At 39.0% G+C, this 24,345-nt stretch overlaps 1 protein-coding gene across 8 annotated transcripts in view; it reads left to right on the top strand.

The window, feature by feature from the left end:
* LOC148364786 (transcriptional enhancer factor TEF-5-like) overlaps positions 1 to 24,345 on the top strand; it is a 78,614-nt gene that overhangs the window by 24,798 nt on the left and 29,471 nt on the right. For all 8 annotated transcript variants that reach the window (XM_088338990.1, XM_088338989.1, XM_088338986.1 and 5 more), the window contains exons 3-4: positions 5,248 to 5,505; positions 19,909 to 19,973. In XM_088338990.1, the coding sequence (XP_088195116.1) occupies positions 5,499 to 5,505; positions 19,909 to 19,973 (72 nt within the window). In that variant the 5' untranslated portion in view covers positions 5,248 to 5,498. The remainder of the gene's footprint in view (positions 1 to 5,247; positions 5,506 to 19,908; positions 19,974 to 24,345) is intronic.

The raw sequence follows: 24,345 nt of genomic DNA, 5'->3' as shown, positions 1-24,345 counted from the left end.
GTATCAGAAACACTGATTACTTCCTACTCATCCCTCCCACTGCATCTGCACGAAACACTAAAGTAGAATAAGAAGCTCCCGTGGGGGAGGGAGTTTCGTGGTTATTTCGTAGACTTCCATCTGGAAGACAATTCGAAGCTACGGAGGCAGCTTGAAAAACACTTTGGATTTCTGCTTGCCGGCAGCCACAATCTGACCACACTGAGACACAGTTCCTACAGTTTCGAGACCACAGACATTCTCCGAGGCCAGTCCTGATTAGTGAGGGCTTTAAAGTTAATTTACTGGTGTATTTTCAATGTATTTTTATTAGTTCAGTGCAAGAACAAAATTTCGAGAAACGATTTAGAATTTTGTCATCTCCTGCCTCCTGCCTACGACCCCGATTACCTGTGTATCAAAAGATACATTAGCATAGGATAGATCACTGCACAGATAAATGCATTGATGCTTCATGCTAAGAAGTTTAACTCATCCGTGTACCGTAAATTCCGGACTATAAGCCGCTACTTTTTCCCAAACTTTCAACCCTGTGGCTTATTCAGTGATGCGGCCAATTTATGTAATTTTTCTAATAGCCGCCAGCAGTGCTCGAGTACAAAAGGTAAGATTTCAACTGCAACTTCTTAGTTTGTGCACAAATTAGACATAGACATATCCTCATCATGCAAATTGCAAAAAGAAAGGCACATGACGCAGCTTTCAAGCTAAATGCAATCGAGCAGTCCGATAAAGAAGGAAACAGAACTACTGCACGTAAATTTACTTTGTAATGTATCTTTTTTAGAAACTTATTCTGATATGTTTAGCGCGAGCAAATGAGAAAGAAGGGGCGGGGCAAACGCGGGCTGACGGGAAGTGGAGTAAGGGTGAGACGTTTTTGTGGACGCGGCCGACAATAGTGGATATATATTTTTCCCACCCTTACCTTTGGGAATGTACACTTTTTTCCTTGGATTACTTTCAACGGGAACCCGGACTCTGAAGGTCTGAATCAAATTTTGAGTACCGGTATCATTTTCCGTTCATTTGGCCGGCTGTGTTTTTTGGACTGTGTCGGATATGGGTTAAATTTGTGTTTGTGTTGCGTTTTTCAATGTGGGCGCATGCGGCTAATATACAGGTGCGGCTTGTGTATGTACAAAATAGATTTTCCTCCTGAAATGTGGTGGGTGCAGCTTATAATCAGGTGCGCTCTATAGTCCGGAATTTACGGTACTTGATATGTTGGAGACACGTTAGATAATAAAACTCTTGCAGCCCTGAAATCATACTGTAAAATGATTTATATCTGATGATATTAAGTAGGATAACTCATGTTGGATTCAAATTGGATCACTTCAAGCTCCAATTTACTTTCATATTGCAGCATATAACACAACAGAGACTCATATTACCGACCTGGAAACCTAAAATTCGTGTTTCTGGTCATATTTAAGGAGTTTTTAAAATTGTATTCTGTCTGGAATTGTTTTCTTTGCTGTTGTTAATGTTTGAATGATTTGATCGATAACAATATTTTATCGTGTTTAAAATACTTATCACCTTAAATTAGATATGTGTTGTTTAATTAATTTCAGATCTGTATTACATTTGAGTTCATGCTTCAATTTCTGACCCTATTTTCATCTGGTACTTTGTGTAAGCTTGAATATAATTAACAAAATCTGACAGGTTTTCGCATAATTAATGGGTTTTCGGGTTTTTCTTTATCACTCGTGTCGTGTAAATAATTGCCACCACTAACTGTTGTTAGCAGGTCAATTTTAACCTGGGGTCTAACCCGGTCCTTACCACCAAAAAGAAAAGAGTATCACTCAATATAGTTTATAAGCCATCGTAACAAAAATTATATTCATTCAAAAGCATCCTTTCCCTTTGTAATTTGATTTTGAAACACATCAGTTACTACATTTTATAACCTTGCAACAGGTCACAAGAGGCCGTATCAAAACATAAGGGTTCAATTATCAAATCCCATATATTCGTAAAGCACTTTACAGGCAAAAAATGCCACTTAAAGTGTTGTATAAAAGCATTCAGCATACAACAAGACAGTAAAATCTTGCTCAAGTACAACCCCCCACAAAATGTAGTGATTACCGTATCAAAGGCAGCACTGAGATCCAGGAGCACCCGAACTGTGCTTATAAAATCCATATTATACATGATATCATTTAAATTTTTTTAAAAGGGCAGTCTCTGTATTGGGGTTGATCCTAAAACCAATCTTAAATTTCTCTAAAAAACTTTTTTCTTCTTCTTTTTTTTAAATAATTAAGTTAAATAAAAACTATTTTTTCTAACTTTGCTTAAAAACGGTAGGTTGAACTCTGGACGGTAGTTTTTAACAATGCTAAAGTCTAAATTACTCTTCTTCAGATGAGGCTTCACTAACACCATTTTAAAGTTGCAGGAAGAAGGCCTGTCTGGAGTGAGCAATTGAATAATTATATAAAATTTGCTCCTCAAATGATTTATAATATGTCCTTAAAAGAGATGTGGAAATTAGATATAAAAGGCAGGTTGTTGGGTTGACTTGAAAGAAAACTCGACCAAGACTCCTTGCATCAACCAAGGAAAGACCTTCCAGTTTTTCTCAGGTAAAATCAATTATCCAGCTATTGTAGATCTTACATAAGCTAAAAGGCTGGACGTAAATTTTAGTAATTTTACTTCTGAAGTTGTCTGCAAAGTCCTTATTGATACATTGAAAAGATTGTTTGTGTTCTGGATCAACATTTTTCATCTTCTTTCAGCAATCCTGCATTGTCTTTTGTGGTATTCGATCGTACTGTTTCACCATGGAGGTTTAGATGTCCTAGTTATTGTTTTGATACCCAGTGGAGCTGCTGATTTTAGATTTTTATTAAAATGATCAACAATAAAAACACAGGGTTCGGGTAAGGAGTAGGCCCGAGAGCCCTTTAAAAACTCGATAGAATTTACAGCTACTTTCGGAGTTTGGTATCGTTTCCTCACGATGATTAAAAGCACTGATGTTTAAAAAATCCACCGTATAAATGAAAATGAAATGAAATGATCTGCATTTATATAGCGCTTTTCAAGTCAATGACTCCCCAAAGCGCTTTACAATGTGCTCCACATTTCCCAATAGCGGCCTTGCAGCCATCTAAGGCGCTAACCTGCTTATTGGGGGTATTAGGGGTTCAGCGTCTTACCCAAGGACACTTCGACATGTAACACGGGCTAGCCGGGATTCGAACTGGGATCCCTTGATCCCAAGACGAGCGCTCTACCTCCTGCGCTACTGTAGCGATCGGGTACGGCCAGGATGACAACAGAGGTCAGACTCGAGCTCAAGCCATACGTAACTACGAGTGTGTCCTCTGTTGTGAGTCGGCTGTGTGACGTGCTGTTTAAAATTTACGTAGTTTAAAAAAATCTTCGGGCCTTGTGTCTGAGCCGTTGTCTATGTGTACATTAAAACCACCAGCAATTAAAAATTTTATCATAGCAAGCGTGTAAAGTTGTCAAAACTCTGCAAATTCACTGATGAAAGATGTAAATGTGTGGGGAGGTCTGTAAAGAGTTAGCAGAGAATGGCGGGACTGTAAAGAAAAATGTGTGGTGCTCAAAAAATGAGTTGATTCATTTCCTCGCCGCTGTGGAGCCGGGGTGAATGAGGGAACCGCTCGCCTAAGCCTCAGCCCTGGGGTTGATGAAAATCCACTGCGGGTTGGTGTTTGTATTTATTTCTAAAGTACTGTAAATTCCGGACTATAGATCGCGCCTGATTATGAGCCGCACCCACCACATTTCAAGAGGATAACCGCTTTTGTACTTACACAAGCTGCACCTGTATACAAGCCGCATGCGCCCACATTAAAACATGTAACACAATCACAAAATTAACCCAAACCCGACTTTGAGTCCCGCGATTGTAACTGAAAATAAAGTACACAGTCCAAAAACCACAGCCGGCAAGATGAACGGAAAATTATACCGGTACTTAACGTTTGATGCAGACCTGCAGAGTCCGGGTCCCGTTGAAAATAATCCAAGGGAAAAAAAAGTATATTTCCAAAGGTAAGGGTGGGAAAAATATAGTATACCGACTATTGTCCGCTGCGTCCACAAACACGTCTCACCTTTACTCCACTTCCCGTCAGCCCCCTTGTTTTCGCTCCTTCTTTTTGATTTGCCCGTGGAAAACATATCAGAATAAGTCTTTAAAATAAATACATTACAAAAATATAAAGTTGCAAATACATATTATACATGGTTACACATATTTACAAAGAAAGACGGTACACCGAGAGAGTTTTCAAAGCTTTAATAATAATATTATAACTTTTAATCCAAACCGTGCCTGTGAAGGGTAGCAAAACGGTACTACCAACACGCTTGCAACACATTAAACTGGTCTGTCAGAAAAACCATCGTATATGTAGAAATCACGGTAAACCGTCCTCATCTTCCTCCTTATAACTGACGTCATCAAAGTCGTCTTCCTTCAGTATGGGAGAGAGACTTTGTCATGTAGACGTCGCCTCACGCTAGCAACACGCTCGCAAAGTAAAGTTTACGTGCAGTAGCTCTGTTTCCTTCTTTATCGGACTGCTCGATTGTGTTTAGCTTGAAAGCTGTGTCATGTGCCTTTCTCTTTGCAATTTGCATGATGAGGATATGTCTACGCTAATTTAATTTGTGCACAAGCTAAAAAGATGCAGTCTTCCTCGGCGCATATATTGCACCGGTCTAAATCTTACCTTTTGTACTCAAGCGCCGCTGGCAGCTGTTAGAAAAATTACATAAATTGGCCGCATCACTGAATAAGCCGCAGGGTTGAACATTTGGGGAAAAAAGTAGTGGCTTATAGTCCGGAATTTACGGTAGATATTTTGATCCGGCAGATAAAATTTATATGCCTGAATAAGATGAATGTGATTGTCAATGCTGGAAGTTTTTATATCAGGTTTGAATAAAATGTGGGTACTTGTTTGCATTTCTCGCAGTACATACACACAGGTGTTTGGAATAATGAATACTTGCCTTGTAGCCATCGTTTCAGTATTAATGTTGCGTGCATCTTGTTTACATCTCTTATGTGGAAACATCTTGGAACCATGTGTTCTCCCGTTTGCATTTTCTTAAGAGCTCTTTCTCTGTGAATAAAATAATAAGGGATTTCATTTGGCTCGACACGCAAAACGTAACATTTCTCTTGTTCAAATGCAGTTCCAACTATGCGTGTCTCTTATTTTTTTTGTTTGTTTTTTACAGATTTTATATCGATCCCTTCATAGTGGGGCTCGGGGTCGGGCCCAGGGGGAGCCGCCACCATTGCGTCTCACGATTGGAGTGCCAACGGAAGCCCAGAAGATGGGCTGGACGGCGGGGACAACGAGGACAAGGCCATCGACGGTGACGCCGAAGGGGTGTGGAGCCCGGATATCGAGCAAAGTTTTCAGGAGGCCCTCGCCATCTACCCACCCTGTGGCCGGAGAAAAATCATCCTGTCGGACGAGGGCAAGATGTATGGTAAGTTTGTTTGTATGAGGAGCAATGCAAAAGTTATTAATTTGTCTGGATCAGATCCATGTGGGATTTAGTCCAGTTTTCAGCCTGCATCCACATTGCAAAACCAAAGTTTTTGGAGGAGTTACAATTTTCTGGATTACATTTACACATAATGAAATTGATTTCACATATTCCAATCCTGCATGCATGGTGTAATCTGTTTTAATAGTGGGTTACAGTTGACAAAAATCACTATTGCCAGGTAATGCTAAATGGAAACTCAAGGGATAAAACTTAAATTGGATTTGGTCTGATTTCAATTTGATATGGTATAAACATCATATATGCATACACAATTTCTCAAATTTAATAACATTCCACACATTTAAGAACCTGAATATATTGATTTACTACAGATAGTTTGTGTAATAACGTGGGTTTCATCTTGCAACTTTTGACTTATGCCCAAAATAAGACTAACTTTGTCTATATTGGACTCGTTCAGATTCCAGACAATGATACATGAAATTGTTAGTGTGATCTTCAAATTGATTTTCTGTTATAGTTTCAGACCATTCATTGGAATGTTATTTTTTTCTCAGAATAAAATGTGATTCAACAGACGAAAGCTGTTCAAAGCAATACAATGTATCTCGGTAATATAAGATGAAATATGAATCATCAACAAATTCAATATATATTTGACTACTCTACAACCCAATGATTGACTCAAACTAATTAAAAACACTAGGATAGGAAGTTGTGAGCAGTAGTACCATGAGAATAGGACTATATAATTTCTAGCCATTGCAAGTCTGTAGAATTTTGCTCTGGTGCACAAGTGGCTGCTTCAAGATAAGAGAGGCAGTTTTACTCTGCACCCTCATATCTATGTAACAAGTCTGTGCATGTAGCTTTGTGACCTAGGGGCTGGTTCTTCCAGTCGTACCAGCGCTTGGAGCAGGTTTTTGCTGCTCGTAGAGCATCACTTTGCTTTATTGATACCTGTCCTTTCTACCTATCTTGCAACTTCTTATGATTCTGCTGCTTTAGCTTTAGTCAGACAGTGCTGTCGAATTTGCACAATAATAGAAGTCAGGACATGGGAATATAAGACGTGTACATGTGCTTGTTTTTAATTGTTTCCTGCAACATGTTCATTACATTGCAGCAGGTGATTTGGCCTCAATGTCCCACAGAGCTCCAGATTTTGCAAGTTTTCACATTAACAGGTGTGGCAAATAAAAAGCATCACTCCTTATTCTAAAGTCCCTCCATCATCTTGTCCAATACGATTCGGAGATGGAAAATGTTATTGAGCAGCGGTAATTGGTTGGGACTGGGCCTTGTGCATGAGCCATGTGCTCAACAAACCTCTCTGGTTTTCCCCACTAAATTAAATGCATCCCTCATTTTGAATTTGTACATATTTTTGCTCTTCTTTAGGTTTTGTCCAATAGTTCCCCAAAAGTTGAAATTGAAGCGGTCATGTCAAGTCAAGTCAATTCAAGTCAAGTTTCTTTGTATAGCCCTTAATCACAAGGAGTCGCAAAGGGCTGCAAAGACCACAGACTATTCCAAACTACAGACTATTATTACACAATCTCCTGGATCCAAAACCTACTTGAGGGCAAGGAGAAACTCAAAAACCTAAGCATGAAGATAACTTGAGATGGGACCGCACATGTGATAATGATGTTTTAACAAATAATACAATTTGAAATAAAGTACAAAATAATTAAAGTATAATATAAAATTCAAAAAATAAATAAAAATGATGACAAGGTTGCAACGGATGTTGTTACGAAACGGAACGGGAAGCAGGAAGTAGGAACTCATTTGCGAAGACGTCCTCACACTTTAATTGAGAAAGAAAAGTTGTCCAAAACACAAACGGACCGGACCAAAAAACAAAACGGGTCAAACACAGGCAAAACTACAAACTAGGCAATTCCAGAATCAAACAGAACAGCGCAGTTCAAAAGAGCACGTTTAAGTACCCACAGAAGTAATCTGTAAATGCGAGTCAGCCGGTGTCAAGGGGCGGTGCCAGCTGGGAGCCATGGCAACCGTGCAGAACCTGACAGTTTTAGCATTAATAAACAATGCACAGATATTGTCAATGTGAAGTAGTGTTCATTTATAAGCTATAGAAAATTAGTGTGTTTTAAGCCTAGATTTAAACAGTTCCATTCAGTTTACAGATTGAATCTCAGAGGGCAAAGCATTCCACAGCACCGGTGCCTGAATGGTGAACGCTCTCGAACTTGCGGATCTCTTCTTGGCTCTTGGGATCACTAGTAGACCAGCATTTTCAGATCGAAGGCTCCAGGCAGGAACATAGGGGGAAATTAAATCCCAAAAATTTGAGAGAGCAAGTCCATGCATGATTTTGTACAATACCAACGGAACCTTAAAATCACATTCTAAGATGACAGGAAGCCAATGCAGGTTAGTTGAATTGGGGGTTGGTGATCAAACTTTCTTGTCTTAGTTAAAAGCATCGCTGCAGCATTTTGTACCAGATGAAGGCTCTTGATTTTGGACTTCGGGAGACCTGATAGTAGTACATTACAATAATCAAGGCCTGAGGTAACAAACGCAGGAATTATAATCTCCACATTAGATTGGGACAGCATAGGGCACATTTTTGCAACGTTGGGAAGATGGAAAAAAGCTGTTCTAGTAATATTCTTAACGTGTGTTTAGAAGGACAGATTGGGGTCAAAAGTGATACCTAGATATTTGACTGAGTCATTCTGGGTGTACATTTGTCAATGTTCAGAGCAGTTTTTAAAAACAAGTCACGGCAAGATACATGTTCTGTTTTTAGGTCGCATTTATTTTCATTTTGGGAGGTTACTCTATGGTTCCAATCACATCCCTTGTGGCTTTTTACTGGAACAAAACAGTATTGTATTAATTGATGTTAGTACAGTATTACTGTTATTTATTGATGAATAATCCAAGATGTATTATGACTTTAATTGTGTCATGTGGGATTAGCATCAGGTCACTTCTGACTGCATTCAGGATACTTGGTCAAAATACAAGGATGTTTGGCAATCATAACTAATATGTGTGGCGAAACTTAACCTTGTTGACATTTTTACCTTTGGGTCCCAATAAAGAATTGTTGAAACAATTATAAGGCATCAAGCTCAAGCAAAACTGGAACTGAAACCGAACTTTTTGAGCCACACGTCAACCAGGCGTCTAACATCATTACATTTTGGGGAAAAATCGGCATGGTAACGTGCCTAACTCAAACTTCCAGATACATATACTGTAAAATTCGGACCATATAAGCCGCGACTTTTTTCCCAAGCTTTCAATCCTGTGGATTATGTAATCATGCGGCTAATTTATGCATTTATGCGGCGCCTGAACATCAAAAGTAAGAGTAAGACATGTGGAATATATGTGTCGAGGAGGACGCGAGTTTAATGTAACTTTGAGCTTTGCGCGTGGATAAAACTAGCATGAACAGACCCCTCATCATGGAAAAGGTGTCAATTGAAAAAAGAGGACTAATTACCATATTGAGAATAATTTTACGAGTCTGTTCAATTATAAATGGAAATAATCTGGCGAAATGAACGGATTACAAGACGTAACGTCAAATTAAATATTCAAGGCAGATTCCTATTTATTTGTCGGCATTACTGTGTGTTTTGGAGTAAATATTTTACAAGGGTGGATTCTATGGATTGTCCTTGATGTAACCAAGCCATTTTCGCTGACATTCAAATAAGTTTAAGACAACCAGGGGACATACTGGTAAGGTTGTTCGGCTTCGTAGTTTTCAGGTATTTTGTTTCAGACTGATTGTGATATTTCTCTGATGAGTATATTTTGAAATTATCATCCCGAATCCCAAGAGTTTAAGAATTCAAATGATATGCGGCATGACGTATTTCAGTTATCAGTGACATGGTACAGACAAATATTTGTTTATCAAAAGTCTGACTGCCCACCGGCAGCCCGTTGGAACGTATATTATTAAAACTCTTTCTGTGTACCATCTATCTTTGTTAATATCTCATGTTTCAATGTGGGCACATGCGTCTTATAGTCAGGTGCGGCGTATGTGCTGTATGTACAAAATGTTATTTCTTTTAAAATGTACTGTGTGCTGCTTACAATCTGGTTCGCCTTGCAGTCCGAACTTAAAGGTACTTTACTTTTGGTTGAAATGAAAACAGAAAAAGGGCATTCCAGCAAGCTATTGATTTGTGGGTCGGTATGCAAAGCTCTGGTGGAGCATACTGCTTCACAACCAGACCACAAAGGTTACATTTGACGAGATAGTTCATTAAATAGCCTTTTTTGGGAAAAGTTAGAAATTTCGTCTAAGTCTGATTTAATTATATTTTTTGTTGCACATTCACCTGTTGCCTGAAAAACACCCCCTCCGAAAAACACCAAAACATTTGATGAGAAATCAATCAACTGAGTGTAAATAATTTTCTGAAGTCATGTATTTTTGTAAATGACCACGGTTGCCGTAGTCTCAAAGCTAACTAAGTGGAGGTTAATAGCTTACAAGTCATGTTTAACAGGATCGTGTTGCATCTATATTGCGCAATTGTGCGTTTACAAAGAGGCAGTGCACTCACAAATTGGAACATCTTAAAGACAAACTGTCAAAACCCTCTGGTGGAGGTAACCCAAGACATCCGAATGCAGACCCGTTTGCAAAATAATGACATTTAAAAACTGCTGTGATGGAGCTTTTGGATAAATAAATAAATATTACTGTTTTGATATTTTGTTTTTTCAATTTGTCTTTTGTAGCATGTAACCATTCAAAAATTCCAGACATTCTGCAGAGACGTATTTTGCTCTGTGGGAAAACCTTTAAATTTCCATTGCCTTATCAAGAGGGCCTGGCTTAAAGTGGCATTTTTGGCTCCACACTGCTGTCTAGACTTACCCGGGGCATCATTTCCAAATTGTTAGTAGAGTGGCGGCCAATTCAAGCAGCCAAACTCTCCAATATAATAATTCACATGTTTCTCCTTTATAAACTTGAACACATATCTGTTGTTTAAGGTTAGGGTCTTAAAATTAAGCATTTATAAGCAAAAACTAAATCTGGTCAAACAGGATTTCACTCCATTTTTTTCTGGAAATGTATTTGGTTGATCAACAAACGGGCTCCGTTGTATTCAACTGGAATCAAATATATATTCTTTTAAATTTCTAATCAAATAAAATAGTATGTGGGTGGAATTCTGGCAAAATCCATTCAGAACGGCCATGGGTTAATGTTGAATTCAAACAGTAAGTGGCAGTCAAACATCCTCAAACTTAGTATTAGTAAACGTAGTAAACATAATGAAATGAAATGATCTGCATTTATATAGCGCTTTTCAAGTCAATGACTTCCCAAAGCGCTTTACAATGTGCTCCACATTTCCCAATAGCGGCCTTGTATTGTAGCCATGTAAGACGCTAACCTGCTTATTGGGGGTATTAGGGGTTCAGTGTCTTACCCAATAACACTTCGACATGTAACACGGACGAGCCGGGATTCGTACTGGGATCCCTCGATCCCAAGAGCGCCCCCTAGAGCGCTCTACCTCCTGAGCTACTGCCGCCCCCAATAATATTGAATTGTGCAAAGCAGACTTTGCTAAATCATCTCTTCTAAGTGTTGTCATGTTCCATTTTAAGAATTAATGATTTCTACACATGCCATATCACTTCCCTTGTGGAGTTGCACATGGTTTGAGGATTAGCAAGGGGAAACACTTATCTTTTCGTCTTCACAAACTTTTTAAGTTTCTGTCTGTTTGCGACTGCTTGTGTGTGTCTCTTTTTCTCTTAGTCCGTTGAAAAATGTCACCGATCTTGTTTTTCTCCGGGGCTGTGCTGACATGTTACTCACCTGTGTTTTTTGGACCTCGACGTGCAAACCAAGCACACACAACCCGCACAAACTAACTCCCGCCCTCCAAACACTTGCCATGCAGCTGTCCTTCCCGCAATATGCACTTAGGGGGGTACAAAAGAAAGATATTTATTGATCAGTGAAGCATGTTTCGCATTTGAGGTTTTTATAGTAAAATGTGTACAAAAAAAAGACGTGTACCAAAATAGTACTCTCGCAGACCCGCAGTGATGACAGTGCTTCCCTGTCAGTCGCTCGCTGGGATGTTAGGAATGTTTTCAGTCATAGCAGAGCAGTATGCTAGCAATTTAGGATTACCTCAATGTTATGAGAGAAGGGCTGCTTGCACACACTCAAAGTGGTGGGCTGGAGAGAGAGGCCGGGGGTGGGGATGGGTTGGCTGTTACATGGTGTGAAAAGAGATTACCTTTTTGCTGACTATTTTTGCGTGTATGTGGAAAATTCCAGCGGCCCTGGCCGGGTTACAATAAAAAAACGGCTGATGGGGGAGTGGCCTTTTTGGAAAAAAAGGCTACGGCACTCTGAGTGGGATGTTGAGGGGATGGTAAAGACACGGAAGCAGCACCCCTGTTTACTCTTGCTGTGCTGCCACCCCCACACTGGTGAAAATTACTCATAGAACCAGTCCGACTGGCTCATTGTTCTGACAGCACCAGGTGAATCATTCATTATTACCTCCTTGTACTGTTTGTACGATCCAAATGTGATACACTCTTCTTTTTTCAAAGGGTTCTCATAAACTCCATAGGACACTGGGTTTTAATTAAAATATTGTTTACAGCGGGCGTGTCAAACTCAGTTTGGCTCAGGCAGTGTTCATTTTACCTCTGAAAAGAGATGGGTCCCGGGGACTCGCATGCTCAAAAATCTATGGGTCCCAACAGAGATCTATGGGTCCCCAAAATTTTGTGTGCTCCATACCCTTACAAAATACAAAAAAATCTAAATATGAATAAAATTACTACATTTTGTGCAGGCTTGGGGAGTAACGGAATAAAAATGATGTTGGCAAGCTATTTGGATTTATTTTCATTTTGTTTCTGTCGCATTTTATGTTAGTTTTGCCGGAGATCAAAGAGATCAAAGCCAGGAGAGAAAGCTTACCACGTGTTGTGAGTCATCATTTTATTCATATTTAGTTTATTTTGTCTTTTATTAGCGTATTTGGTATTGGAGTAATCCAAAAGTAATTGAAAGTAATCCAGTTAAAGTAACCCTACCCAACCTTGCTACCAGCTCAGTAGCCTAGATGGTAGTGTGCCCGCTTTGAGACTGGGAGGTCGCTGGTTCGCGCCTCGACCGAGACATACCTAATTGGTATAATGGCGGCGCCCTCTGGCTGCGGCTGCACCGACTCGCTACAACGGGTCAGGTGTATCGACATTTCGTTCTATGTACATTGTTACAAAGAATGACAATACAAAGGAAATTATTATTATTATTATTATTAAGATGCATTTATGACAAAATTGGAAACGTGTTGTCATATTCATGCAATTATTGATCAGTCAATACATTTTATTGCAACCGGGATTGAACCGGAAAGCAATGGTAAGAACACCGAATTCCGACCACCAGATCGCCCAGCACATGGATGGATGTTTACAATCGCACAACATTGGATAGTGCAGGAATCAAAAACAAATCGCATTGGGCGGGGCGCCGAATATTATCCATTACCACTAGAAATAAAGACGGCATGTGCAAAGGCATTTTGCCTAATCTCATTATCACACAATTTTTAGTCACGGTACCAGATATGTTACATGATAAAACAGGGAGTGATGAAAAATTTAGTTGACTTTTTCTTAGCTCTCTTACAAAAGTGACAAACGTTTAAAACACATGCCGCAATGCGTTTATTTTGATCTTTCAGGAATTATTTTCCACAATGCCTTTCCCTTCTTTCTGTTCAGAACGACCAAATTAATTACCACAATGTCTTTGTTTTCGTTCAGTTTAGAATTATTTGTGAGTGTTTGATACAATACAGGGCAGCATGGCGGCACAGTTCTGAGGTCATGGGTTCAAATCCAGCTCACGACTTCCTGTGCGGAGTTTGTATGTTCTCCCCGTGCTTGCGTGGGTTTCCTCCGGGCACTCCGGTTTCCTCCCACATTCCAAAAACATGCATTTCAGGTGAATTGGCCGGTCCAAATTGTCCCTAGGTATGAATGAGCGAGTGAGTTGTCTGTCCCTGTGTGCCCTGCGATTGGCTGGCAACCAGTCCAGGGTGTCCCCTGCCCACTGCCCGATGATTGCTGGGATGGGTTCCAGCACCCCGTCACCCTACTGAGGATAAGCGGTGCAGCTAATGAGATAATGAGATGATACAATACTGTATTTTAGTGTATTTTTCTGTACCACTGACTGGTTTAATGTCTGACAATATTATTGAGGCCCAGACCAAGACCGACGTCAACAACTTGGCACAGTGACTAAAAAGAAAGTGATGATGAAATAAAACCCAATCCCAAGTCATCTAGTGGAAAGTGTTTGCCGTGTGTGTTTCATTGCGATCCGGGCTCAAATCACTCAATTATATTAAACCCTGTACTTTTTTATTTTTTGTGCGATTCTAGCCTTGATTGTAATTTAATTCCACGTGCCTAATACAGTGTTCATTTTACCTCTGAAAAGTGATGGGTCCCAGGGACTCGCATGCTCAAAAATCTATGGGTCCAAACAGATCTATGGGTCCCCAAAATTTAGTGTTATCGAGGTTGAAATTGTAAATCGGCGACAAATATATGATATAAATCTATATTTTCATTCAGTTTTAATCATCAAATTTTTCTGCATGAAATTATTGTTGGTAATATACCGATTAAAAGGGATAATCACAAACCTGTCTTTTTTCATTTTCTCTTTTTATACTTCCTTTTTTTCTTAACTTTTTTATACAACATAATTTGTAATATCAATCATCAAAGCAAGTCAGCCGTTTGAGAGCTGGCTATCTTTAATGAGTTGTGCCAAAAAAGCCGGTTCTCTAAAAAGAGACGGACTTTCACTACACAACTCGAACGCGTTTGACTTGATTGATTTGCCGTTTCGTGATAGTCGGTGTATACCGGATGGTACCCATAATTGACAAATTTTCGTTTTTCCTTACAGATTTTCTTGTACGTCGTACACGTTTTAAAATGCATAATAAACGTACTTTGTACGGCAAAAACGTACAGGTTGACAGTTATGAATTTCTCCGCTGTTTTTTGTGCCGGAATTATTCCCGTTGTTATCACTTTTTGCATTGTTTCGACTTATTACTGACAATGAAGAAATTACCAATTTTGTGTTGATTTTTACCTAATACTAACCGTTTTTTCGGAGGCTTCTTAACCTTCGCTCGACGACAAGCACCACAACAATGACGTAATCTCAAAGCAACGAGATCTCGTTGGCCGAGATCGGCGTGCAGACGAAAACTCGAACCGCGAGACCAAAACATCAAAGGCGGATCTGCCTGACGAAAAGTTTGGAGTGCAGTAAATCTTTGTTAAAAAAAAGTAATCGGCTAATAATGACGATTTTGGGGACACACGTTGATTTGAGACTATGCGTCCCCAGCAAAAATGATGCGTCTAGGACGCAGGGACGCGGGCAAACGAGAACAGTGCTTATAGTCTGGTGTGCCTTATATATTGGAAAAAATGTATCAGAAGACTATTTTTGGGGGGTGCGCCTTATTATCTGGTGCGCCTTACAGTGCTGAAAATACAGTATTTGTCCAAATGTTCCAAAATTCAGCGGTTCGGAAACCTTTTTAGTCATCAGACTGGCAGTTGTTGCGCTTGGCTTTGTTCTGGTTCTGCCGTCTTATAGTTGGACAGTCAGCAGCAGGTGTTGCTGCCTGCCTCGGCCGGGTCACACAGTGGTGTCGTTTTAGCAGGGGGGTGGACTGGCCTCCCCTGTATCTCCTTCTCTGCAGCCAGGTGGCAGTTGTTGGAAGAGACACTGATGGCTTTGTATTGCCTCCAAGAGTTACAGCATCAGCTGCCCTTTTTGCCTCCCTGGCTTCTACCCCCTCAACTGTCAACCTTTCACCCTAACTGTAACCCTTCACGCAACCCCCTTGCCTGCATCGGCTGTTGTAAGTCTGTGTGTGCGTGAGTGTGTTTGTGTGCGGTCGGCCATGTTAGCAGGCCCGGGCCAATCAGACTGGCTTGCACAGATGTGTCAGGCTCAGAAGAATGCGTGGAATGTGGAGTCGCCAGAGCGGGCGTAGCCATTCTTTGGCCTCAGGCAGAAAGTAGGTGGTGCTTGTTGGGTATGGGGCAGGCGGTTTTGTGAGGCATCTGCTGTACTTTTATGGTCACTGCGCGACATAAGGCCCTCTGGAGGCTAAGGGCTAAAAAAATGGGGGGGAAATCAGGACACATTGTCCTGTCATGGATAGGGAGTTAAATAAAATCAGGGTTGGGTAGGGTTACTTTAACTGGATTACTTTCAATTACTTTTGAATTACTCCAATACCAAATATGCCAATAAAAGACAAAAGAAACTAAATATGAATAAAATGACTAAATTTTGTGCAGGCTTTAAGAGTAACGGAATACATGGAACGGCAAAAATGATGTTGGCAAACTGTTTGGATTTATTTTCATTTCGTTTCTGTCGCATTTTATGTTAGTTTTGCCGGAGATCAAAGCCAGGAGAGAAAGCTTACCACGTGTTGTAAGTCATCATTTTATTCATATTTAGTTTATTTTGTCTTTTATTAGCATATTTTGTATTGGAGTAATCCAAAAGTAATCCAGTTAAAGTAACCCTACCCAACCCTGAATGGGATACATGCTTTTAATTCAGCCATCCATTTTCTAAGAAGCTTTTCTTTTTGTCATTTTTTTTTTCTGATTGATAAAGAAGAATTGACTGATTATAGGTTGATTGATTAATTATTTACTACATTATTTTGTGTGTTTTACGCACACTTGTGTATGATGTGGACCCCTAATTCTTTTATTAAAAATCGGTATAGAATTTTGTTTCACTTTTCCTCTGGTCAAATTAAATGTGCGGCCATGATTAATTCATAAACTATGAACACAATACCAACATAACATTCACAATGTACTTATTCAATGTCCTTAAAAGTCTGATTCATCATCGGATACACCAAAAAGTCGATTTATATCTTTCAGGACGACTTACTTTTTTCTCTTTTTTCTAACATTCGTCTCTGGTACGTGTGATAATGAGATAAAACCTAATTCCTTTTCACATGTCATCTATATAACTTGGGGTCCATTGGTTAGGATTCGGCGCTCTAATTGCCGCGACCTATTGTTCGATTCACGTTGCATATAATTGTGGTCAGTGATATTTTTCGGATCAATCATTGCACATATACGGTACTATTCTACCGTAATACATACATACATACATTCATTATATATTCATTCATTTTCCAAACCGCTTATCCTTACTAGGGTTGCAGGAACAACCTTTTTTTTTCAATATTCAAATGGTGGTCACAGCTGAAGCAGAGGATATCAAAATAAACCCAGGTTTTATTATATTGTCAGTCTACATGTGTTGCACCACTCTTGCTAAAATTCCAGTTTGCCAAAATAATGTTACAACCTCTCAAAGTATCATAGCTATGTATAAAGGTATAGTCAACGGCACATCTGGGGCCAACCACTGCGGATCATAAAAACAAACAGACAAACGAAAGATTGAGGAGTGATTAAATACACAAAATCATCCAACCGAGGCTGAAACCAGCTGGGTTGGCGAGTATTTTTTGCATGCCAAAATGACAGAATTGTGAAGGTAATTAAGCAACATCGTCTCCAGGATGAGGCCAGAGATGGAAATATACTCAACAGTGTTGATTTGTCTAGAAAGTCAATCTCAAAATGAAACCCATGAGGTTTTTTTTAGTATTGGTCTCCTGTATTCATAAGTGATCATTTTATAACAAAACAAATGTCACTTTTTTTCAAAACAAAATTTGGATCTCAATATTATCCTACTTTAGAATATTCCTTGTATGTTTTATGAAAATAAATATTACAAATTTAGATATTGTATTTGCAGGATTGCCTAAGAATGTTTGAATATTGTGGTCAGGCTATGTATATATTCTATGATGCAATTCAAACAAAAATATTATACTTTATCTTTATTTATTACAAATCAACTGAAAAGTTGCAAATCTTTTATTATTTTGATATTGCTAATTATGGCTAGTATACCTTTCAATGAGTTTTTGCCAGAAACAGCAATATTAAAACAATAAAAAAATGCAACATACAGTACGTGAGGCACAGTTCATGTCTTGGGAACCTCCTGCATGGGTTCAAGTCCAGCTCCAGACATCCTGTGCGGAGTTTGTATGTTCTCCCCGTGCTTGCGTGGGTTTCCTCCGGGCACTCTGGTTTCCTCCCACATTCTTAAAAACACGCATTTTAGGTTGCTTGGCCGGTCCGATTTGTCCCCAGGAGTGAATGAGCGAGTGAGTTGTCTGTCCCTGTGTGCCCTGCGATTGGCTGGCAACCAGTTCGGGGTGTCCCCTGCCCACTGCCCGATGATTGCTGGGATGGGCTCCAGCACCCCCGCGACCCTACTGAGGATAAGTGGTGTAGCTAATGAGATGAGATGAGACAGTACAACAGTTTATTTGTAGCAAATCCAGTATCCAATGTATGGCTTTTATGTTTTTTAAATCTCAAAACAAAAAATAAAAAGGTTTATCACAAAAATCTAATTGCCTGATACATTCCTGCACGTTTTGGACAGGTCTTAATTTAATATCATTATCATTTTTTTAACTTTATGACTTTACATAAGTATTGATGCAAATACCTGATCATAAGCAGTTATCATGTCAGGTCTCATTTATTTGTATGGCCCTTAATCACAAAAAGTCTTAAAGGGCTGCAGCATCCCCTAATCACAAAAACCTACATGAGAAACTCAAAAAACATCAGGATAAAAATTAACTTTAGGTTATAACAGAAATCATGCAAAAGTACAGTTTACAGCAATGAAATTTCAATTTCTTCAGTCAGTACGTGTCTTAATGTTTACTTTCCAACCCCCCTCTACCTTAAGCATGATTTACAACCACAGAGGCTAAGTCTGGATAATGTGGACTAAACAGATATCCCCCCAAACTGATATGTTTATGTTTTAGCACTTCTCATGCACACAAACATAAGAACAACACATGCTGAAAATAGATATGCAAACAGTTTGAGGACTGTAGAATGTCATAAGTGGCTGCTAAATCTGTTGCATTCTCCCTGTTGGTAGTCCTGATGCAGACTGAGGTGAGATTTTACCTAATTAATGATGCCCACTTGGGTTTATTCTCTGAAAAAAAAGTTTTGCATTCAAGTTTTTCAGTGTTTCTGATGTAGTATTGTGGCTTGTCACTTAGGTATGTTTTTTTTGACTCCTAGTTTTGACACATTTATCAAGGAAGTGGACCCAAATGTAGGGACAAGGGCAAGGTTGTATGCTTAAAATGAAGTTGCTTTAATTAAGAAACAGTAAGGAGTCAATGCTATGAAATTAACCTGTTTTTATATTCCTAAATATAAAAACAATTATCACACACAAACACATAGTCACGTTTCAAAGATCAGTCTAATTTCATTGTTTGTAAATACGTTTTTCAATCTTATTTCCTTTTATTGTGAAGTTGCGCTTGTGTGTGACTCCATTTTTCCTGTTTCCTCCTGACTGATTGGGGGTGTACGGCCAGGCATTCTGAGAAGATGGCTGCACGGTCGTGCTACCTCCATTCGCGAGGGAGGTTAAAACCTAAATGAGTGTTTTCATCTGAGTAATTCTGCCAACAGAGAGTTTATATCTTGTATATCTCTCACAGTCAATGAAGACAAACAATACATCACAAGAAGAAAAAAACTGATGCAGACGGCAAGACAAAATAGATATGACACATGACAATGAGCATACAAGGAAGAAAACCAGGGACTAAATACACTCTGACTTACAGGACACATTGGTCAACACTGGGTATTGGAGGTATAACTTATCCTAACAGACAGACACAAGGCCACACATAAATTCAGAACATCACCAAACCCAGAAAATTAAAATGAAAAGAAACACAGAACCTAACATTATTGATTGATAATGAGCAATCAAAATTCATTTTTCGGATTATGTGTGGTAAATTATTTGGTCATTTTTCTTGGTAAACAAATTCCCATTTTTGTTTTCTCCAACAGTGTAAGAAAAAGATTTGCTATATAAGTAGTTTCAATTAGTCATTCGTATTCTGCAACTTTATGCTTTTTTTATGATTTACTTTGGCAAAAAGGGTTGCTGTTAATATGGTGTTTATGTCAGCTGCTAAGTGACTGACTTTAAAGTATAGAATACATCGTAGCCCGTGATGTGTAGGGGCAAAGTTATTTTCTAAAGGCATCAGCAGAGACAATAGCGTTGAGACATGCAACCATTCTACCTGTTTTATTTTGCGGGTTATTTTTGTAACCTTTAAACTACTTTGCATTTTTTCCAAACAGGTCGCAATGAGTTGATAGCACGGTACATCAAACTGAGGACGGGAAAGACTCGCACCCGGAAACAGGTAAATAGTTTTGACTGTTTGAGGCTTTAACATCTCTGACAGAATATACGATGCCTAGCAAAACATATGGAATCACCAGTCATCGGCAGGCCCTCACTCAGACATTTTATTCTGTAAAAAAAACTCAACATATTGGCATTCAGAAACACATAAAATAAGTTTAAAGAAACATTGCAACGGTCAGTAAATGTTACTTTTATAGAGCAAGTGCAGGGAAATTAATATGAATCACTCAATTCTGAGGAAAAAAAATATAGAATCCGTGCATTTTGATTTGAAAATAAGGACACACCCAGTCAATTTCCTTTCTTTAATTGGGTATTAAGTCTGCTCGTTATTCAGCAGTTAAAACAGTGCAATTATCACACCTTGGAGGGCTCCTGGACAAAGTGGATAGGCAAGAATCATGACTCCAACAAGAGAGATGTCTCTTGAGACCAAAGAAACTTCTTGAAGAAGGTAACTACTTGTTTGGATGCCAAAGATGTGGGCTGTTCACAGTCAGCTGTATCAAAGATTTGGACCAAGTACAAACAGCATGGGAAGGTTGTTAATGTCAAGTGTAGACATATAGGCATCAAGAAAAACAACTAAAGACCATATGTCTTGAAAACAGAAAATGCACAATAAGACAAATAAAGAGGAAATGGGAGGAAGTTGGAGTCAATGTATGTGACAGAACTGTGCAAAATTGCCCAAAGGAAATGGGATTTTCTTATAGGAAAGCTAAAAGGAAACCATCGTTGATGCTTAAACACAAAAGAATAAGACTGCAATGGGCTAAGGAAAGGCAATCATGGACTGTGAATAAATGTATGAAGGTTATTTTCAGTCATGAGTCACAAATCTGCATTGGATACCTTGTCCAATGATGCTGCAATGTTTGTTTGGTGACGTTCAGGGAGATTTGCAAAGAAGACTGCCTAAAGAAAACCTCAAAATTCCCACAGTCCTGAATGATGTGGGGCTGCTTGTCAGGCAAAGTCACTTGGGAGATGTCTGTGGTCAAATCTGCAATACATGCACACATTTACGTTGACACTTTGGACAGCTTTCGTATTCCTTCAATTGAAAAACTTGTTTGGGGATAATGAACTAATTTTTCAAGATGGCAATGCATCATGCCACAGAGTAAAAACTGTGAAAGCATTCCTTGGAGAAATACGCACCCTGTCAATGACATAGCCTTCAAATAGCCCAGATCTCAACAAAATTGAAAACCTGTGGTGAAAATTGAAAAAAGTGTGTCGACAGCGAGGCTCCTACCTGCAAAGATGATCTGGCATTTGCAATCAAAGAGAGCTGGCACCAGATTGATGAAGAATACTGTTTATCACTCATCAAGTCCATGCCTCAGAGACTGCAAGTGGTCTTAAAAGCCAAAGGTGGTGCAACTAAATACTAGTGATATGTTTTGATTATTACTTCTTCGTCTGCTTTTCACGATTCCATATTTATTTCCTCAGAATGGAGTGATTCCCCATTTTTTCCTGTGCTTGGTCTATAAAAGTAACATTTAATGACCTTAGCAATATTTTTTCTTAATTTATTTTAGTGTTTCTGAATGCCAAGGAGTTGCACTTTGGAATGACCTTGCGATTGTTTCATGTTTGTGATTTGAGTTTGTTCTTCAGACTAAAATGTCTGAGTGAGGGCTTGCCTAAGACTGATGATTCCATACTTTTCGCTAGGGGTTGTACATGCTTAATTTTGCTTTTGAGCAACGCATCAGCATGAAACACTACTGAAGATGCAATATCACGTTTTTTACTGATAAATGCAAACCTTCAGGATGTACATGCTGACTGTAAACAGCCATGTACATGTTAGATTTCATCGTCTTGGTACAAATTTTGGTTCCAAAATTACTTTAGTTAGAGATGGAAGAGGGGAGAGTGTACGGTATTTTGCCATTACGGCACTAATTAACAAACAGTAGGGTGGCCAATATGACTCTTGTTTAATATTTGTAGTGCTGACATTTGGATAAAAAAGGAGTAAAACTGTCTAAAACTGAAGCTTTAGAACTTGACACACTTAAAAGAATAAACTAAAGAATCATATTCCTTTTTTATAAATTATTACAGGCTCAAATTCATTTCTTAGCTCTATTGTCCAGGAAATATGAATGTAACACAAAATTCTGAGTTGGCATTGTTGAAATGTATTCAAAAAATGAGTTGCTGTTCTAGAATACAGTGGAACCTCGGTTCTCGACCATAATCCGTTCCAGAACACTGTTCGAAAACCGATTTGTGCGATCAACGAAATCGTTTTTTCCCATTAAAAGTAATGTAAAATCGTTTTAATCCGTTCCAACACCCTGAATGTTTACCTTGAACGTAAACATGAAGCTAACCCAGGCTAATCGTACGTTCATGTTAGCGTAATCTTCCGTACGAAAAATTACGCTAACACGAACTTGTAAAAATTTAAAAATCAGGTCGTTTACACGTCATTTAGCACCCGGGTCCCCACAAAAAGTGACTAGCGCTCCATTGGAAAGGGAGCTTCATTCAAACACCCTGAATGTTTTACGTAAACAAAGCTAACTGAGGCTAATCGTACGTTCGCGTAACCGTAATCTTCCGTACGAAAGATTACGCTAACATGAACGTGTAAAAATAAAAAAAAGGATTATGAATAGGATTTCTTACCTTTGTGGTGGACGGTGGGGAGAGAAAAATCATCAAAAGTTTTTCAACCTCTTCCAAAACTTCCGGCAGTTGCTTGCTTATAGCGCTAACTTCCTTAGCCGCATCACTCGATTTCACAGCCTCCTTATTCTTTACTATCGTACTGATAGTAGATTTAGCCATGCTGTATTCACTAGCAAGATCGGAAATTCGTACACCTCTTTCATATTTAGCTATTATGTCTTTCTTAAAGGCAATAGTTGTGCGAACAACTTGTCTTTTTTCAACTGTCCTGCTTGCACCGACCTTCTTCGGGGTCATAATTAGGGGCTAAAACACCCGTACGCCGCTCAGCATCGCACCCTAGCGTACCGGCGTTCGAACTCCGATTTTTTGAACGAACAGCGAAGCAAGAATTTCTCGAAATTTTTGGTGGAACACCGATTTGTCCGAACTGAGGGGCGTTCGAAAACCGAGGTTCCACTGTATTTAAAGTAACTGAATACGGCAATGGTATATTTAACTTAGCAATACACAAGTACAGTGATTGCTTTTGGTGTTCACAGGATCATATAATTAAAATCAATTTCATATTTTAAGTGTTGCTTCTTGAATCTTGCAATGCAGTCAGTGGTTCTGGGAAAAATGAGCACCACATAACATAAAATAAGCCTTCAAACAAAAAACGTTGGTGTTACGCTAAAATAACTAAAATCAAACAACATACACCAGCGATGATAAGTGCAACATGTGTCCCCCTCTGAGCATTATAATGTATAATAATAAAGACATGGTCACCCTTGCCTCGTAGAATGTAGTCGCCCAATACAAAGTAGTTGCTCTTTATAGAGTATTGTAATTATTGTTAGCTTATCTTGTTTTAGATTGTTGCAAGCCGAAAAATGTGTCACGTGTTAAGGCCCCATTTTACTGTCCTGGGAAATTCATGATATGAAGCTTTTGAAAGGGAAAACTAATAATTAATTCCTCTTCTGGGAGTATTATTTTTAATATGTAATAACTAATCTTTTTGATTGTAAAAAAAATTCCAGTGTTTTTATCCTGATGGTTATTCTGCCCATTTGCAGGAAGTGCTTGTGGATTTTTTTTTCTTAACTAATCTAAATGACTTTACAGTGGAAATTCTCAAATCAGACACATAAAATGTAGTGTGCATTCCATTCCATACACCTTTGTAATTTTTTTTTTTTACCCCATCTGTCAAAGGAAAAGCATTAACCTTGGACATCACATCGTTTAAATCTTAAAACCACTAACATAGATGTACAGTGGAACCTCGGTTCTCGACCATAATCCGTTCCAGAACCCTGTTCGAAAACCGATTTGTTCGATCACAGAAATCATTTTTCCCATTAAAAATAATGTAAATCGTTTTAATCCGTTCCAACACCCTGAATGTTTACCTTGAATGTTTAACGTAAACATAAAGCTAACCCGGGCTAATCGTACGTCCGCGTTATCGTAATCTTCCGTACGAAAGATCACGCTAAAATGAACGTGTAAAAATAAAAAAATCAGGTCGTTTACAAGTCATTTAGCTCCCAGGTCTCCACAACAAGTGGTGAGCGATTCAATGGAAAGGGGGCTCCGTTCCAACACCCTCAATGTTTACCTTGAATGTTTAATGTAAACATAATGCTAACCCGGGCTAATCGTATGTCCGCGTTATCGTAATCTTCCGTACGAAAGATCACGCTAACATGAATGTGTAAAAA

Source organism: Urocampus carinirostris, chromosome 6 (assembly GCF_059441175.1).
Source record: "Urocampus carinirostris isolate Australia breed hairy pipefish chromosome 6, RoL_Ucar_1.0, whole genome shotgun sequence".
NCBI classification, from domain to species: Eukaryota; Metazoa; Chordata; class Actinopteri; order Syngnathiformes; family Syngnathidae; genus Urocampus; species Urocampus carinirostris.
This window is presented reverse-complemented; position numbering and strand designations above follow the sequence as displayed.